General features: G+C 36.6%; 1 protein-coding gene across 2 annotated transcripts in view; it reads right to left on the bottom strand.

Moving 5' to 3' along the window:
- Nucleotides 1–16,478, bottom strand: part of FRY (FRY microtubule binding protein) — a 169,718-nt gene that overhangs the window by 137,864 nt on the left and 15,376 nt on the right. For both annotated transcript variants that reach the window (XM_054388340.1, XM_054388332.1), the window contains exon 2: nucleotides 3,050–3,249. In XM_054388340.1, coding sequence (XP_054244315.1) covers nucleotides 3,050–3,249 — 200 coding nt within the window. The remainder of the gene's footprint in view (nucleotides 1–3,049; nucleotides 3,250–16,478) is intronic.

The following is a 16,478-nucleotide window of genomic DNA, read 5'->3' as shown; positions in this document are numbered from 1 at the left end:
CTTAATATTCATTATAGGGGAGAACAAATATTTACAGAAAAGAAGCAGGAAGTTATTAAAGGCTATCAAGAAGGAATTATTTACATTTTGGTTATGTGAATTTCATTTAATTAATTTAATAAACTGGAAAATCCCTTCTAATTAATCCTGCCATCAAATACCTTTAATTTGGATTACTGTAACTTGACAATGTGGTATAGTAGTGTAATAATTTAAAATTACTCACATAATTGTGAACTTAATATAATTACCAAAATGTTTGTAAAATTTCAGAGACCTGAAAAAGGTGAAAAAAAATGACCTGAAATTCCAAATAAAATATTCTCTAGACAAGATTACAAAACAAAAAAATAATTAAAAAAATCACACCCGGAAACAAAAGATTTCCATTCCGACTTGTTAAAGACACAGAAGTGGATAGTTGATGTTAGACTCATGCCTAGAAAATGTATTAACTGGGGAGTGTGTTTGTCATGATGATTGCTGCCAGATCCAGTAACAAACCTGTCAAATCATACTCAGTCAACAGACAAAGCAGCAGGATGAGTAGGTGACATTGCCCTCTGCTCTCTCTGCTCTCTCTCCTAGACGAGATTTCCCAGGGCTGCAGGAAGGGGTGGGTGCTGTGCCCTTTACCACTGACCTAGAAAACAGTCAAATGCTGTCGTGCCTTTTTAGCATCTGCAACTCCTGGTGGGACATAAACCTGGTTTTCTACATAGTTGTCAGAACACTTTAACACAGTTTGGGTCTGTGTACATCACGAAAGAAAGAGATGGATATATCACAGAGGCACATGGAACCCAAATGAACTGAGAAAAAATATCATAAAACCATAGTAAAGATCGTCAGAAAGGTTAAGCAGGCAAAATATAAGAAAAGAAGTAGCTAGGTAAAAAATGCATCAGCAAATCTTTAATCCCATTGTAAATTCAGAGCTTGCATGTGAGCTAGACTTTGTGGTAAAAGACAGGAAAAAGCAATTATATTGTAAACATAATTTGAGCTTTTCTAAAAGATATCTAAAATATTCAGCACTCATTATAAAATTAAACTGTCATGTCTTGAGAGAATTCAAACTAGAAACATCTCAGTGTTAGGGCACTCTGCAAGTTTGATTTTCTTTGAAGTACATTTGACTTTTATTAGAACTGAATCTTCAAAGAGCTCACCATTTGCCTATCTATTGTGAAAAAAGGCCAAGGCGTGCCTCTGCACCATCGATTTATAATCTTTGTCTTGCAGATCCCTCGGACTCCTTGGTTACAATTCTAGCCAGTAGAGTAGCTGCTAAACATCCAACAGATAGCCCACAAAGAGAGTGGACTTAAACACTTAGCCATTTTTCCAGAATAATTTTTGCCATTTTCCCTTGTCACTTCTTTCATTACAATCTAATTATTTCAAGATTATTTTGACAATGTCTACAAAATCCTGCTTACACATTTGTCACAGTTACCTTCAAATAGCAGCATGCCATGACTTGTAAGTCCTATCAGTATTAATAAGACATGAGTATGTCACTGAATTATTGCTAGTGTCTTATGGCTAGACCCCTATAAGAAATATGTTGTGAAAATACTGACAACAAGGTGACATTCCAGTCTCTTGTCCTATTTTTACATTCTACACTGAATGCACCAAATACAATTTCACTTAACCACCTCTGGAGTAAGACCAACATTTAGATATTCATAGTTTCACAAAGAGACAAATAACGTATCAACAAAACAACACAAAATCATCTCAATGAAAGGTGAAATGGAAATAAATCAGGGTCACTTGTTCGTATCTATGTTTGAAATATTACATGAAAGTGCAGAGCTCAGTGTTTAACTGAGGTCTTGAAAGGAAATAAATTTCTCAGCACTGGTCTTTTTGTAATTTCCCTGATCTTGTCAAGGAATTTTACAACACACTTTATCTTATAATTTTAAAGATGTTCACTGTATGACACACAAAGACTGGATGGTAGTAAACAGTGAATGGCTTTTTTTTTTTTTTTAAGGACCTGCATGATGACTGTCAGTTTATTATACATTTTGCAATTTGAAGGGAACTCAGGAAAGAAGAATATTCTGGATCTTTGCCAAAATATTCCTTCCTGTCAATTTCTTTTTCTGTTGTTTCCAAATTATGTAAGATACTTCTGTCATTTTGCTTTTACCTAATGTTTCAGAGGTAATCCAAGCCTCAAATACTTCTAACTCAAGACATAAAGCTAAAAAGATCCCATGGGAATCAAGACAATCTTATTTTCCTGTTCAGAACAATCAGAACTGACAACAAAGAACTGAACTAAGTATTTAATACTTTGCTTTACAATAGAAATGTTGCAAGAGTTTAGAAAAATTCCCTTACAGTTCAGAAATACAGGTTCCTAGTTATTTGTCTTTTTTAATTTTCACCTTGTCAGAGCCAAAATACAGATTACTGAACGGTTATTCCCTAATCAAAATAACAGGAATGCATATAAAATGTAGGCTTAAGTTAAAACAGCAGACTCCCAGAAGGTCAGTTACATAAGCTCCTTTTTCAAATGCTGCATGCCTTCTCATATCTGGAAAATAGGTGCTATAGCACTTTGTTAGATTATAGAATCTACTACTGTCAGAACTAAATTAAGAATCAGCAATACTAACCATTTTCATGTTTTATCTGAAAAGTGGTAATGTTCAGAAATACTATTTTTATCATATTTCAGTGTTTTCTAATCTATTTTGGCTCACATGACCACTCTCTCAGCTGTGAAATCTATACCGGCTGACACCCCTTCTGCCTCTCAATCACATTAACACATGCCCACACTGCAAACAGAAATAAAACATTCATTCCTTTTTCACGTCACCCCTTTGGCATATCTTGCATACCTCTGTCCTCTCCCACAACCTTCTAATTGCCATAGCAGCATATCTTCCAGTTTGGGAAACACTATCAAACTCCAACACAGATTACAAGCAAAACATTCTTCATTGCGTGGCAAGCAAGTCTGACTTAAAAATATTTTTGAAGCCAAGTACATATGTGCTCAGAGTTTCTTTTTACTCACAAGAGGTTCTGCCATGATGATACGAATCTTGCGTTCAGCCTGAGTAGTAAAGTTGACAAACAAGCTCTTCAGGACATATTCGCCTGGTTTACTGTCTGGGTCAATGTTGATAGGCAACATGGCTGGAGGTCCTTTTTCTCTCTGTGTACCAGAAACGGGTGGAACAGGTGGCTTGATATATCCGTTACCAACTGGAGAAGCTGAAATGTAGATAAGACACATTTGCTTTTGAGTAATTCAACATGCCTCAACTTTTCCAGAGCATCCCAATGGCCCACTATGCTGTCAAAGCAAAACTGGAGACTAGGATCGGAATCAAAGAAATACACAACACAAAAATACAATTTCTGCAGTATAGTTATAGGTAAAATATACACGATCGAGACTGGAAGAAGAAATCAAAGATAAAATCTCGTGTATTAAAATGGAGTAGTATTTACTATGCAGTGGACACTCAGTCCTCTTTTTTCACATGATAAGACCTGCTAACACCTAAATGTTTGAGTAACATTATTTCTCTCCCTCTGTCTTGCAGGCCAGATCTGTAACTCAGTTGTCAAGTAGGAAATTTATTCTTTATTGCTATTCAGACTGACTTATCTTTGCAAAAGTCAGGACTATGCTCTTTTGACTAAGGTGAGTAGTAAGGGGCTGAGGTTAATTAAGAATGATTCCTTTAAAAATAATGACATTTCACCAGTATAAATCTTATATGAAAAGTCAGGCATGAAATAGTCTCCATGGTCAAAAAGCGTTCATTATGTATTAGTTTTTCTTAAAGTATCAAACCCTACAGTCCCATTTGACACTTGTGAGGTTGTACCTGGACTACTGTGACCAAAGGAGGATCATGAAAATGGTCTTACAAGCGCTCTCAGTACAGACTGAGAGTACTCAACTGGTTCAACCTTGAGAAGGCTAAAAGGAGATCTTATTGCAGTCTTCTGCTACCTAATCTGGTACATCAAAGATGGAGCTAGATTCCTCTTTAAGTGCAATGACAGAATGAGAGGCAACAGACACTAGTTGGAATGCAGGAAATTCCAATTAGCTATATGGAAAAAATTTCCACTGTGAGGGGGCCCATCAAACACCGGTACACATTGTCCACAGGTAGAGTAGAAATTCCACCCTTCAGGCTACTCAAAACTCAGAAGGCCCCGAGGAACTTTCTCTAGTTGGTGAGCAGAGGTTGAACTAATCATTCTTCAGAGATCTCTGTGATTCTGTGAGTTCTCTATAACCAGTATCAGGACATCATGTACTAGGCCTAGCTCTACTTACTGTTTTTTGGGGAGACTGAAGGAAAAATAAATTGAAGAACTATGAAACAAGACCTTGTTAATTGAAATAATATATTCTATGCATAATACTTCCAAAACAAAATCCTCAAACTTAGCTCATTTTGGCAAAACAAAGTTATATCTGGTCTTCATGCACGTACTAGTAGCACCTTCTGTTAGCTTTTTCAGAGACTTAAAAAGTAGCAAACTAAGTAAACACTGGGAAGACCAGCCTCTAAGTCACTCCGAATGCAATCTAGGTGTTGTAACACCCATACGCACTGCTGGTGATTGGGACAGAAAATGCAATAAAAACTGTGTAAAGTACTGTGAAATAATACCATTATAGCATTTCTCCATAGCATTGCATTCCAGAGTCTTACACTGTATACTTCATCCAAGCTGCAAAGCAAGCAAGCAAGCAAGCAAGAATGAACTACAATGGTGGATACTGCACATCTCTAGTACCCTTAGACTTTCCTTTTGAGGAACAGAATGGCAACTACTAGTGAAAGTATTTTCCAACTACTAATTACATGAGACAGCTTTAAGGATAAATGAGATTTTAGATATTTTCTAAATACTTCAACACTGCATTGCTGAAAAAAAAATGAAAAAAATGAAAACAAAACAAAGCCAAAGACTACATTATTGTTTGAGAGTGTTCAAGATGTGGCAGAATCAGACACCAAATTCATGCACTGAAAAATAAAAAAAGATGCATTGCAGAGAAAAGAATTTGTTCTCCTTTAGAAAAATCAAAGTTTCGACGTCCACTACCTAACTATAATACAAGAGAGAAATGTTCTATTGTAACACATCCACACTTTCTTTGAAAATAACTCCCTTGTTTGACAAAGCATGCCATCAGTCTTTAGTACAGCAACTCTGTTTCTTCCACTCAGATAGATGTTTTCTGAAAAGCTTCACGTGATTTTTGAGGCCAAAAGCATAATACTGGAGTCTTGTTGGCACATTGACTCTTTGGATAACACAAAACGTACAGAACAGCTCTACACTTATTTTCTAAAAAGGTTTCTATGTTTCTAAAAATACATTTCTAAAAATGTTGTTCTGAACGTCAATCTACTTCAAAGTAATGAAAAAAAGAGCCACCAGAGAGGAGTGTAAGTACCACTACTTCCCTGTCAACACCTAGGCTCTCCTAAAGTTTAAGCATGAAGACGGTGGGGTGCAAAGGATCTGATGCAGATTTATATGGACTATCGAATATACTAGGTAATGGAAACTTCTCCACAAATAGTTTTAAGAAAGAGTCAGCCAATATTTTTACAATCACTAATGGATTTGCCAAATGCTTGGTTTTGACTGGATCACATATATCTGTGAAATCGGGTTGACTGCCAAGTGCTCAGATAGGAAAAAGGTATTTTTACAAGCAGTGAAACCAATTTTCTTAGAGATTTGCATCCTTTGTGCAGTAAAAGTCCTGTCCTCGCTCCTGTCATCATTCTCAGCTTCCCACAGTTGTTCCCAAGTTCCCTCCAGCTCTGTGCCCAGGACTGGGCAGGCAGGCTGCCCACCAGCCAGTCTCTGCCAAGCAAAACACACCCACAATCTGGGCTGCCCACCTCTCTCTGGCCAGTACAATCATCCCAAGCTTCCCCTTGGCGGAATCCATAGGAATCTAATCAAATAAAAATTTGCGTTCTGCTCCTTGAGCAATCTTGGGTTAAACTGGGTACCAAATTCAAAATTTACTACAAAGGAACACAAAGCAGGGATGGAAGGAATGGGGCAGTGCATGAGATTGTGCACATCTCACATCCCTATGAAATTAAGTTTAAGAAAGAAGAAAGCCTAGTCACACTACTTGTGAGTTTCAATCATTGTGGCATTCAGCCAGGATTTTGAGACTGGAATTTAAATCCACATAGTTATTGTTAGTAGGAAGCCTTTTAATAATGATGCTGTTAGGTTTGTGACACAGGCTTATCTAATTATTTTTCCAGACATCTAACTGAAAAATCAATTATCTGCACACTGTGACAGAGAAATGCAATTATTTGTGAGATTTGTCACCTTTTCTTTTTTTTTTTTTTTTATTGTATCTCTCTGAAATATAGGACTGTACAGTCTTTCCCCAAAAGGAAAGAAAAAGGATATCCTGGGGGTTAACATGTGTCATTGCTACAGCAATTACAGCAGTTATAGAAATGACTGACATATGACATTGATACAATTCAGATTTTTAAAAGACCATTTTGTAGCTGCTAACTCCATTTAAACATTTTCAGCATGGAAGTTGATATTGCCAATGGTATAAAGGTTCAGCAGTATTTGATTAATGAATTGGTCATAAATTATTACAGACAGGTTTGGCTTTCTAATACATCTTTTCAGTCCATTATCTCAAGCATTTGCATATGCTTGATATTTGCATTGCAGAAATCTGGCCCAGTGACTAGACTACCACTGAAATCTATATGGATGACGTATGAGCTTTAATAGGACATATTCTTTTTTTTCCCTAGAATGACAACCCTACAAAGCACATTAAATTTATTTTTTTAAATTGCTTCTGAGATAAAACTGGAAATCAAGGACTCAAAAGTTAAGAAATAGGTACATTAAAGTCATTCATGATTGGTCCTTTTATGTTGACATATTATAATGCAGGCCTTAAAAATGGTACTGAAAAGGACGTGTCCGGTTTTTCCTATCTATTACAGTGCAACACTGCACCATTAAATAGGAGACATAGTATTTACTTCAGAAATCACCACACATAGAGTTTGTGGGAATAAGCAAAAATATCTGGTGGAGCATGGAAGGAAGGGGTTATATTCAGTTCTGAATATTGATTTCACTGATAAAGTTTTTACCACCTGATTTCAAAACAGCAAAGTTCTACAAGAGAACCACTGAAACATTTAGCTTGATTCCCAAGAAGAATGAATGATGATGCACATGCAGGAGACCACAGTGACCCTGAAGCCCAAGGACACTGCAATAGCAGGGTCAATTTTAGAAGGTTGTATACATATTTAAAACTCCTCTCCCATGAAAATCTGTAAAAAATTATTAACAGTGATTGATCAACTATAAGATGCCTGTGAAAATTTTGTCTAAGGGCCACTTTTATCAAACAACCCATTTTCTTGCTTCTAAGACATGTTTCTACTTTTCTACTCTATCTGCAATAAGCTGTATTTCAAATTATATGCTCTTCCTAAAGAATACCTTCATTTAGTTCAGGCTATAGCCATAAGATTATCTCAATGTTATGTAATTTTTAAAAATTCCAAACAAGGAGTAAATATGGAAGTAGTAATGCAAGATCACAACACAACTGTCACCACAACCATATACTATTGCCACAGAAGTGATACTGAACTAAAATCACTGCACTTGTCTTTCCAGTACTGATCATCTCCTTGATCAGAGAAATAGTTTCCAAAAAGCACAGTCCTTTTAAAACACAAACACACACACACACACACACACACACACACACACACACACAGAGTCACTAATCCGATAATGGGGATGAGTACAAAATTAAAATATCATAATCCAGTCTCTGCTAAGATTTACACTATAGGTATTTTTTCCTTCAAGCTCCAAAATGAAGCAAACCAACAGAACAATCACAATGCATAAAAGGGAGTTTGTGCTACACAGGATGCAGCTTCAGCCAAACACAGTTACTGTATTTTTAGTATCTATAAGCAGAAGAAACAGAGGCTGTGGGATTTTTTAGGTAACTGTGTCAAATTCACACTTTAGCAACAATGAACAAACTAGTAACACAAATCACAACATGTATTTGCAGTATTGTCATACCTACCGAGCCCCTTTATAAAGCCGATCACACTGGATTTTCTCCAACACGCTACTGTAATATCCATGAGCCTGTGAATACCTGAAATGTTCCACTCTTTCAGTTAGAGAAGTTCAAATCCTTTTCTAACTAAAATCGAAAAGGAAATGAGTTGTTTCATAATCCTGCTTCATACTTCCCTATACTTTTTTTGGCACCGAGGCACAGAGTTTTTAAACTTTTTTGGTTTTGGTTTCCAATAGACAAGTGCCGAAGACCTACAACGTGCGAGCTAGAGCAGGCCTCCGAATCAGATCAGCCTTTCCATAACCATAGGGTAATTTTTAGCTTCAGCATATGATGATGACCGCTCACAGAGTGGTTGCATGTCTATATTTATCCACAAGTACATACTATGCTGACAGATTAGTGAAACTACTTCAGGCACTCCAAGAACATGAGACAGGATAATGGAGTTTGACATAAACAAACCACGCATATCAAACACACACACTGCCATACAATCCAAGCTGAAAGCAATTAGCATAGAAATGTAAAGCACAGAGACAGTATAGGATGGGTTTTGTTTTGTAACTGACAGGACAAAAGTACACAGAGCTTAAACTCCTTGAGATAAAGAACCAACACAATATCTCTGCTTTTCACATGCCAAAAGTCAGTGAAAAACCACATGTATCTTTAATTATGCATCTGCTGAAGTAACTCTTAAGAAAATTCCTTTTGTTTTGAAACCACAATTATAATATTTAAAAAACCCCACATTATTTAACAACATGTGGAGAACTTAGTTTATCAGGATATGCTACACATGCCAAGGTTACCTAAAGGTGGCTTTTTCACCCTTTGAAGGTGAACATTCCCAATTAGTTTCAGCTTGATAGGCAAAGAAAATTAAATTCAAAGGAAAGTTTTGGTGAAAGAAACAAAAAGTCTAGTGGATTAATTTTTATCTTGGTGAAAGAAACTAAGATTCCTAAGGAAAATGTTATTACAGCATGTTAGTAAGACGTGGTTCTAGCATTATTTTAATAACTAATTTGCATATTTCAACAAAATAAAAAATCATAAATGAATACAGTTGACCAATAACACATAATATCAATAATTTGCAATATATATGATAGGCAATATATTTATTTAAAGTACAAGACTTTATGATGGCAAATTGATGTTGCTAATGTGTGACCTTTTTATGTTTCTGATCCTCTCTTAGAGGACTTGCAGTCAAAAATGAAAGACTAGGAAGCATTGAGTGCACATCTGAGTCCCACATCCAGATTATTTAGAAATGTCTCTTCCCATGGCAGGGTGGTGGGAATGATCTCTAACGCTCCTTCCAACCCAAACGATTCTATGAATCTATGAGATATCTGCAGTGATAAAGGAATTCCAGAACTTGCTCACAGATTTAACTGAGATATGACCAAAATTTTAAATAATTTCTATTTGAAGACTTAGTGAAAAAATGCTTTTGCCAGGTTTAGATGTATTTATTCCACTCTCTTCCGAATATTTGGTAACTACAGACTTGTCTGGGCAATCCTTCTCCAAACTTTCTTTTCATTCTTTGACAGTAAGTGTGCAAATTCAATGTGGACACAAAGAACAGCAAAGCCAGAAAAGAGGAGGTAAATTTAATTATTGCATCTACCAAGTGGCAAAGTTGCCAATAAAGTATAAGCTTCACCCAATGCAACTGCTCTATAGCCAAGGTAAAGGAGGCTTGAACTTCATGTGTGTGACTGCATGGGCACAAACAGGACATTCCTCAATTTATTTTCAGTATCTTCAGGGATGTTATAAAACAGCAGGCCTAAACCAGACCATGACCATATGGTATCCTCAGTGAGACTGAACATTTCAGGCCATAAGGCTAAATCCTTGTAGTAAACACATTCTGCCCTCCCCTGAAACCAGAGGTGGGACAATAATTTGCAGAACAGAGCCTCAGAATGAGTTTCAGATGTGGTCGTTTATTAACAATCAGATGCAGTCCTCTGCAGGATAGAAATAAAATGCAGCATCCATGAAAGTAAGTATATGGCCACTCAGCAGGCCTGATGGATGCTAAAATACCATTCATGAGGAATGTTCTTTGCATGTCTACAAAGCCTTTTAATGCTCATTCCACTCAGATGTTTACAAAGAAGCCATCTTCTAAGTTGAACCTCATGAGGAAATGAGCAGTTCAATACAGATGTTTTTGCCCAAGCTTAGGGAAACATTAGAAGCGTCCCTACACACACTGACAGGTTTTATATGATACAGATGTGGTAAAGCTCCTGTTACCTCTGAAGCTAAGGATCTTGTTCAGCCTGGTACCTTGGAAAGGTTAAAAACGTTTGTTTCGCTTTATTAGCCACCAGCAACCTTCCAGCCCTCACACTTCTGTTGCTAGCAGACAGGTAAGTGTAGGTGTTAGATCCTCAGATGTGCATTGTAATTCTATGCAAGAGAGGAGTAATTGATTAGAGACCCTGTAAAGGAAAGCAGCACATGGAACACATTTTCTCCTCTTGCAAAGAGACCGCGTCCCCATATGTAGGAGATTCAAGAACAATGACTGCCAAAACAAATAAACAAACAGGAAATCCTGTCATATATGTCTATCCATTTTCTAAAGTCCTCTTCACTGACTTGGCAAAGCTCCTAGTAGCTGTGGTCCTGTAACATGTAGATTTTCCATCTCTCTTTCTCCTAAGTGGCAGGTCAGGGGTTGAGCAGCTCAACAATGTTCCCGAGGTTCTTATCTCAGATCCTTGAAAGGCATCTGAACGAGGCAGGAACACAATTCTCCACCCTGTCCATTTTCTTTGCTTACTATTTAGTTTTATGGTCCTTTTCCTCTAGATACTTATTTATTTGCTTCCATATACCACCCTGCAGAAGATATGTGGGAATCTAGACATACAAAGATTTTTAGCTGCGCCTATTTTAGAAATGGCTTTGTTTATTATGAGATTAAAGACTGAAAAAACTAAATTATGTGGTGGGAAATCTTGCAGACAATCTCAAAACAATTTTCTACTGCCATTTGGGTGCTCCATTTTGGGAGTGCCTTCTTACTAAAGGAAATATCTCTGTTGTTTCTGATGGGATCCAAATCAAACTGAAATACTGCTCAGTTTCTGTGCTTTATATGATAATGACAAGCTGCCTCTTTGAAGACTGATTTGAGATTAAGACTATACTAGCAAAACATTGATACCTTATCTTGTTAACTTCAAAAGTTTTATTATTTTCCAGATATTCCAAAAGTAAAACCTCCAAGCAAGGGTGAAAAGATATATTCATGTCATAATTTTCTGATGAGTGGATTAACTATTTTTTTTAAAAAAAATAACAGAGTTTATTTCTGAAATTATGCCAGAATTTCAATGGACTCAAATGGAGCTTGAAAGATATTTTATTTTAAATAAAGATGTTTGTACTCTTCTTTTATAGTTCTTTATGTACTATGGGAAAAAGCTAGCCTCCACTTTGGTTTTGTTAGATCAGAAAATAGCTTCCTGTAAGATTTTTAGACAGACTTTTGTTGGGTTTGCTTTCCTTTTCAGAGACAGGGAGATGAAGATACTTGTTTTGTGGTTGATGGGTGTTAGCAGAAGAATTATTTTTAGGGAATTTGGAAGAGTGTTGAGGAAGCATAAGTCTAGAAGAGTCCAAAAAAGAAGGAGTATTTACTTCCAAAAGAGGGACCAGCAAACAGAGAGGATGTGACCTGCATCTTCCTTCACTATACATTTTCTTTCAGAGATAATATACTTTTCCTTTTCTCTTTAAATATTTTACAGTAAAACTGCCAAGATTCTGGATAAGACGGAATTAAAAAAATACATGATTAAATTCTTTTACTGCAGAAAAACATTGAATGTTTGCATCTGAGTCCTATACCAATTCCAATAGCTACCTCAGATGTTAGAACTGGAATCGTCCCTGAATTTTCATTGTCTGTTAGTCCACATTTGCCCTTCCAAACCACTGACAGGTGTTAGTTCATGCTGTTAAAAACTCACGTGTTTCCCTGGAACAAAAATGGCATATTGTATATGGATGATGCGCAACGGACACACATGAGTGAAAATCTAAGTGTGTTGTAATGCACTTGTACAAACATAAAAGCAGTATTTTATTAATGACACACAAAAGAAACAGATTGTCACTCAGTTCTCTCTGAAACTACGTGATCTACACAGTCCTACTGACCTAATTCTTTTAAATGTTCAACAGTTCATTTCCTAAAGATTTGCTAATTTCATGCCATAACAGAAATTATCTAGAAAAATCCAGAAAAAAACTGCAGTTCCTTCCTTGACCTCATCTACTCTATGGCTGCCTTTTAGGGAAAGATCCAAATTTAGCTATCAACAGGCCAAACATTTAATTTAATCTAGCCATTTAGGCTCCAAGTAGAGTAAATGAAGAGAGACTGACATTTCTAGGTGATTCATCATACCCTTCTTAGATTCTTAGCTTAAGAGAGAATAAATCACTTTCCAGACGTGCCTACCACTTGCCAGTGATTACCGAAGGAGAAATGACAACAAAGATATACATCCACGGTTATAAGAGATGACTCTCACTCTTAAATCTGTAAATTCTTCAGGAGCATCTTGTACAGACTTAACTGCATCATGGTGCATCTCAGCTGCTACTGGCTACATGGGTGGGAAATGGCACGATACCAGGAATAAACCAAGCCACAAGCTGGCACTATGAACTGGCAAGCTAAACCTTCAGAGACCAAGAAGACTTCACAAAATGTTGTGAATCTTTCTGTGAAACCACAGGAGAGACTTCTGTGAATAAAGACTAACAGGAGAATAAGTCAGACATCCATTCATCTTCCACCCTGCAGTGCCGCGTAGAAAGTAACACCAATACAAAGAAATGAGAGAAAAGTATTTGCAGCCAAAATCAGGATTAATAATTGTCATTATCTATCTCCTACTCTGTCTCATAGAATTATTATTGTCATTACTTAATAGTGGCTGCAGCAGTGCACTCACAACACTGTGTATCTTCTGTATTAAATTAAACATGATTTTGGCCTCTTTGCTTACAGAAAACCCAACGCACCATGGGTTATCTTTTATTAGCCACACATCATTATGATGCAGTAGTGTCTGATAACTCTCTATTAGCATTACATTAACGGCTCTGTCTTTGAAAGCGGAGTTCACTTTTTTCTTAGCCACGAAATTTAAATGCAAATGTAAACGTTTGCTGCTGTGGAAAACCTGGACTCTAGGACATAAATATTTCTCACAGGGACTCTGAAGTGCAAAAACATCAGGGACAAGATAATGACTTTTACTATTCACACGAACACAGTGAAGGTGTTGAAAGTTTGGCTTGAGCACAGCTGCCCACTGAAAAACCTTTGCTTGAATAGGTGAGTGAAGCATGTGGAATTTAACTGCTGTCTGAAGGACCTTCTGCATGACCAGACAGTTGCAAATAGCAAACACAACATGGACAGAACATTGCTCTCATGCTGATCAGTGGTCCATGACAGAAAACTCCTTCCATATATTGAAGTGTCTAAATATTTTGGAGTAAGTGACTGCCAGAAAGACTTGTTAAGTTTGGAGAGGAGCAGGCACCTATAGAGATGAACTCTGCAGCAGTTAGTTGTGAAAACAAAGGAAGAATCCTAAGGTTAACATTGGATTTTCCAAATAAACAGCTTAAACACTGAGAAAACAGAGTAATTCCTTAGAAAAACTGAAGAGCCTAATTACATCTGAAAATAATGAAGATATTCCTTTTATGGGATATTCAAAGCAGAATTCAGTATTCCTGAGGGCTGGGGCAAAACTAATATTCTATCAGATTTTCTTAAGAGTGTTAGCAAGGACAATCCAGGCAAGTACAACACAGTTGGCCTGATACTAATCCAGGAATGGCTGCATTTGATTAATAAAGAACCAATGCATAATAACATGCCATAAGCATAGGTTTATGAAAAGTAGATGTTACTAAACTAAATGTATCTTTTTAAGAGATTATAAATTTGATTAACAAGTTTAAAGATATAGTCTTATATTTTTGTTTGGCAGTTGAGTTGGTATCTTAACAAACTGTAAAATGAGAACTAAAAAGTCAACAAAAATAGATTAAGAGCTAGGTAACAGATACTTCTCAACACGGGTTAAGAAAAAAATCACACTCTAATGAATGTACTTCTAGTGGAGGTACAGAGACCAATTCTTGGTTCTGTAACATTTATTCTTACTGTTAGTAACACAAAAAAATTAAAACATTTCTAGAAAACTTACAGACAAAAGACAAATCAGTAGTGGTAGGTAGAAAAAAACAGTAAAGTATCCTATTTTGAACAGCATTTAAAAAACTAAATGCAAGCAAAGAATAAATGAGATGTTAATTCTAACCTATGGAGAATTGCATAGCTAGAGACAAAGAATGCATGCCCCGTGGACAGAATGAGGCTTTCTATTCCTGGGAAGCACTGGTTATGAAAAAGGCCTGAGACCAGGATGAGTAATGTGTTGAAAACTTGCCATTATTCTTGTGACCTGAAGAGCCAAGGAGAGCCTTTTCAAGCAGGATAAACAAAAGCAAAAGCAGGAAAGCTCTACTGCTTCACTGTCAGTCTTTCTGACAACCACTGCTGGGTACTAAGCCATGTTCTGGCATCTGCAGCTTGAGAATTACAGGACATTCAGGAAAGGCAACTATAACTAATGACTGGAAAACTTGCCTTAAAGCTCAGTTTAGTTTGAACACGAGAAAGTTACACAGCACTTATTTGCGAAACATATTTACATGAAGCCACTCAACCCAAAATGCCTTCTTAGACAACACAACCACCCAGGCATTTCCAAGGTGTGTTTCAATACCTCCTAGTAAGCATGTCTAAAGGAGCTCATCTTAACTGTACCCTCAAAGTGCACATTTCTCTCCACTGGCTATCAGGAAAACCAGGCTTGACTATGTCAGATGTAATATAAAACACCAAGGATGCCTGAAAATTAGGTGAAATGACTTCCATGCTTGCTAAGCATGAATATGTGAGGAACAGAAATTTGCTACCAGAGAGCTCTTCATTCAGTAACATCTAACGTCTGGAATTTTAAACTAGACGACTGCATTAAAATAAGTTAAACACAAATGGAAGGAAATTAAATGCCAGAATGCTATTAAGGATGGTGCTGATTCTTCCATTAGTAGAAATTTTAAATTAAGATTTTTTTTTTCAGCTGTGCTTTGGTTCAAACAGAAATTAATTCAGAAAGCCATAAAGCCTGCTCTATGAGAAAAACAGATTGGATGACACAATGGTTTTTCTGGTTGTATAATTTATGACTCGTTGAATACATTAGTAGAAAACATACTGCTGAGAACAATCTTTCATTGGTAAAAGTACAATACAGATGTTCTAAAATGGATTCTTCTATCTCTAATCTTGAAAACATCAAGAAGCCTAATTCGAATGCCTATCAGTACCTGATCCCTCTTTGTACATAGAGATACAAATATAACTTACCTGATCAGAGTACCAGTATGTAATCCGGCACGATGGTTTGGTGTCAAACATGCTTTGCCAAAACAGAGGCAGATTTTAAAGTTTTTCTATCTACAATACACCTCGGGGAACATGAAAGTGGAGGAAACTTACTGAGATGATTCAATTTTCAGAGAATATTTTAAAGAAAAAGTACATTGTCAGAATAATTTTTAAAATGCCTTATAAGTTATATCCGTAGAAAACAGTGGATTGCCTTAAGAGAATGTTTCTGTATAAAAGTGAAGCTTTCTGAAGGTGCAGTGATATGCTCCATAGAAGACATATTCCCTGCCTGAGTAAATGTGTGAGGTACACAAAAGAATCATGGCTGAAATGGTATTACATGCACAGGAAGGTGGACCGTTCTGAGAATCTGGAAAAGGTTAAAATCACACCTTAGTGGATGTTACAGTTTACCAACAAATGCCTGTTTATCTGTTACAGATCTAAACTGAATCTAGACAAAGATTCAAGGCCTGTTCTTTGTGTAGCTTAAAATAAAATTCAGTTTCATACTTGGGTATGTAAGAAAGGTTGTAGTAACGCTGTATGTGTTACAGAATTATGTATTCCAACTATTTGAAATAACTTCCTACATTCTTCTCTTGTGGCACCTAAGAAGTTCACTAAATCCAGCACATTGTTCCTCTTCTGTAGCAAAGGGAACCTTATAGCACAAAGCTGAGGCTCCAAGTGGGGCAGGAGAGCTCAGAAGACAAACACGTTTCTCACACTAAACAAACAGGCCAGAATTTCCTGAAACCCCCCTGATTCTCACTGTAGAACAATACTGACCTAAATATTGACTTT

The sequence above is a fragment of the Indicator indicator genome, chromosome 1 (genome assembly GCF_027791375.1).
Source record: "Indicator indicator isolate 239-I01 chromosome 1, UM_Iind_1.1, whole genome shotgun sequence".
Lineage (NCBI taxonomy): Eukaryota > Metazoa > Chordata > Aves > Piciformes > Indicatoridae > Indicator > Indicator indicator.
This window is presented reverse-complemented; position numbering and strand designations above follow the sequence as displayed.